Source organism: Saprolegnia parasitica (genome assembly GCF_000151545.1).
Source record: "Saprolegnia parasitica CBS 223.65 unplaced genomic scaffold supercont2.1071, whole genome shotgun sequence".
Classification (NCBI taxonomy): Eukaryota; Oomycota; class Saprolegniomycetes; order Saprolegniales; family Saprolegniaceae; genus Saprolegnia; species Saprolegnia parasitica.
The window spans coordinates 1-2,501 of NW_012157465.1; the positions used below are offsets into that span (position 1 = coordinate 1).

Consider the following 2,501-nt stretch of genomic DNA (forward strand, 5'->3'; position numbering starts at 1 on the left):
ACACCCGAGACGTTTACGCACATGGGTGGCACGACCGTCGTCGCTGTCGAGGAGGTCGACGGTCGGCTCCGGATCACGGTCTCGTCCGACCATTTGCCGCTCGTCGCGGACGAGATCATTTTGGCCACAGGGTCGGACGTCGACGTGACCCGCGACCCGCTCTTCCGCGAGCTTCTTCCGCTGGGCGTGACGACGACCGGAGGGTTTCCGAACGTGGACGAAGACCTCCGCATTGCGCGCGACGTGGATGTGTTTCTCATGGGCGGGTATGCGTCGCTGCGGCTGGGGCCCACGGCCGGCAATCTCATGGGCGGGCGCGCAGGCGCCAACCTCCTCTCGGACGTCCTCCTCGACGACCTCTTGCCGCAAATCGAGCAAACGACGCACCACCATGTCCGCTGTCTCTGCGGCAAAGAAAACATGTACGACCTCCTCCTGTAGCATATTCACTTGTCTTAAGATTCAAATCTATTACGTATGCCACGTGCTTGTTGCAGGCGGTGCACCGGTCGCAGCACGACGAACACAAATCCCATTCGGCGGCAATCGGTGACCGCGGAACGGGCTCGAACACCCCGTGCTGGTGTTGAAGCCGCCCTCGGCGGGTCAAGCAGTGGAACGGTCCAGGTCGAGGACGACGAGAACGATGCAGTCGGGACGAGCTCCTCCACGGCGGTACGGAGCTGCCACCAACCAGTGCTTGCAGTGCCATACGGATGGTCGGCGTCCTAACGTAAAGTTGGTTGTATGGACCCGGGATGGGACCGTCGAGTGGCACAAAATGTCGATTGCGATTCTGGCGCCCTTTTTTGGTCGCCGTATCCGGTAGATTCGGTTAACCGGATTGCACAGGCAGTTGCAGAGCACTGCTCCAAGTGATCGTCGGCTTGATGGAAGACAACAAGGCGCTCCTGGCGAAGCTGGCGCGCGCCCAGATGGCCGCGCTTGAGGAGCACGTCCAGATCTACCACGAGTGCGTGAGTGGTATGATCGCGCTCACGGGCGCGCACCCGCTGACGAACCAGGTACGACATGCGCGACGTGTTGCAGTCGGCCGGCACGCTCGTTGTTGCATTAGGTTGCGGTTGCGGTGGACGACGACCTCCGCATCTCGCGGAAGAAGGCGTTTTACAGCAAGACGCCCAGCACCCTGCCGTCGGCCTTTGTCCAGGACCTATTTGCGACGGCGTGCAATGGGAAGGGCGTCGTCGCGTCGGCCAAGAACATGCAGGTCGCCCTGGCCGCGATCAAGCGCACGTCGGCCAACCTCAGTGTACGCTCTCCGTTCTAGCGCGTCGTGCCTCATACCGATGTAGACTGAAGAGCGCACGCAAGCAGCGATGCTCGTTTACGCTTCGCTCGAGTGTTGGCGCGTCAAGGCCGAGGCGGCGCCCAAGTACGAGGAGCGCTTCACCGACTTCTGCGCCGCCCACGACCCGTACATCAAGATGTTTATGGAGTGGATCGTCGATGGCAGCGACGACCGCAAGCATGGCAGCGTTTCCGAGCAAGAGCTTGCCATGGTGCTCGTCAAGATGATCTCCGACTACTTGCCGTCCGACGTGCGCGAGCGGAAAAAGACGTTGCGGCGACTGCGGGATTTCAAAGACATCCCCAACCTTAAGACACAGGTATGGCAGCTTGAGTAGGTCGAGCTCACGCAGTCGCGTCGCTAGCTGCGCGAGGTCAAGCAGACAATACAAGAGCTTGAAGATCCGGCGATTCAAGTCGACGAGATCCTCGAGCATGTTCGCATACGCCGCATCACGACGTCGCATGGCGAGGAGCGGTATCGCTGCAAGTACGTCAACGGCGAAGTGTTTTGCGCAATGCGCTCCGAGCTCGAGTGTGCCAAGTTTGTCCGCGCCAAGTGCATTGAAGATCGCGTCAGCTGGCGGGACGTGCTCGCTCTCAAAAAGTCCTAACGGTTGCCGTCCTCGTAAGCTTTTTAACTTAACTCTACCCCCGCCTTGGTCTTATGACGACGCCTTGTCGATGCCAAAGTCCTCGCGTCCGTCGCGCAACTTTTGGCAGAGAAGATTCGCGTTGGATTGGCTATTGACGTGTGCAAAAATGGATTGACCAATCAGCGCACGCGGCGAAAAAAGCAAAAATCTCAGTCCCACAAACCCGCAGTCTTGAAACGAATACGACGACGACGCGTGCGATGGCCTCGAAGGACGACGTCAAGTTCCTCGCCGTCGCGCGGGTCGCCCACAAGAGCATCATTAGCAACCACGTGCACACCAAGGGCGGCAAGAAGGACGGCGCGCGCTTCGCCGACGTCGCGGCCAAGGTCCTCTCGTCGCCGACGTGGGCGAAAGAGGTGTCGCCCAACAGCCGCCACGCGCTCGCGTTTGATGGCCTCAAGCTCCACTTTATGCTCGACAGCGGAAACTTTGTGTACTTTGCTGTCACAGCGGGCGACTACCCGATCCGCATCGCGCACCAAATGATCAACGACATGGAGACGCAGTTTGTCGCGTCGTTTGCGACCGAGG

The 2,501-nt window shown here is 60.0% G+C and overlaps 3 protein-coding genes across 3 annotated transcripts; all 3 read left to right on the forward strand.

The window, feature by feature from the left end:
* Positions 1-21: 21 nt before the first annotated feature.
* SPRG_18243 (hypothetical protein) lies at positions 22-1,291 on the forward strand (the record flags this gene model as incomplete). Its single annotated transcript, XM_012357680.1, has 3 exons — positions 22-422; positions 863-1,025; positions 1,079-1,291. 3 exons carry the CDS (start codon positions 22-24, stop codon positions 1,289-1,291), a joined length of 777 nt encoding a protein of 258 aa, XP_012213070.1.
* Positions 1,292-1,324: 33 nt separating this feature from the next.
* Positions 1,325-1,925, forward strand: SPRG_18245 (hypothetical protein; the record flags this gene model as incomplete). Its single annotated transcript, XM_012357681.1, has 2 exons — positions 1,325-1,631; positions 1,677-1,925. The coding sequence occupies exons 1-2, from the start codon at positions 1,341-1,343 to the stop codon at positions 1,923-1,925; spliced, it is 540 nt and encodes a 179-aa protein (XP_012213071.1). The 5' UTR covers positions 1,325-1,340.
* A 242-nt stretch (positions 1,926-2,167) lies between these two features.
* SPRG_18246 (hypothetical protein) lies at positions 2,168-2,487 on the forward strand (the record flags this gene model as incomplete). The annotated part of the gene is made up of 1 exon (XM_012357682.1): positions 2,168-2,487. A coding segment is annotated over one exon (320 nt), but the record flags the coding sequence as incomplete, so codon positions are not given.
* Positions 2,488-2,501: the final 14 nt, after the last annotated feature.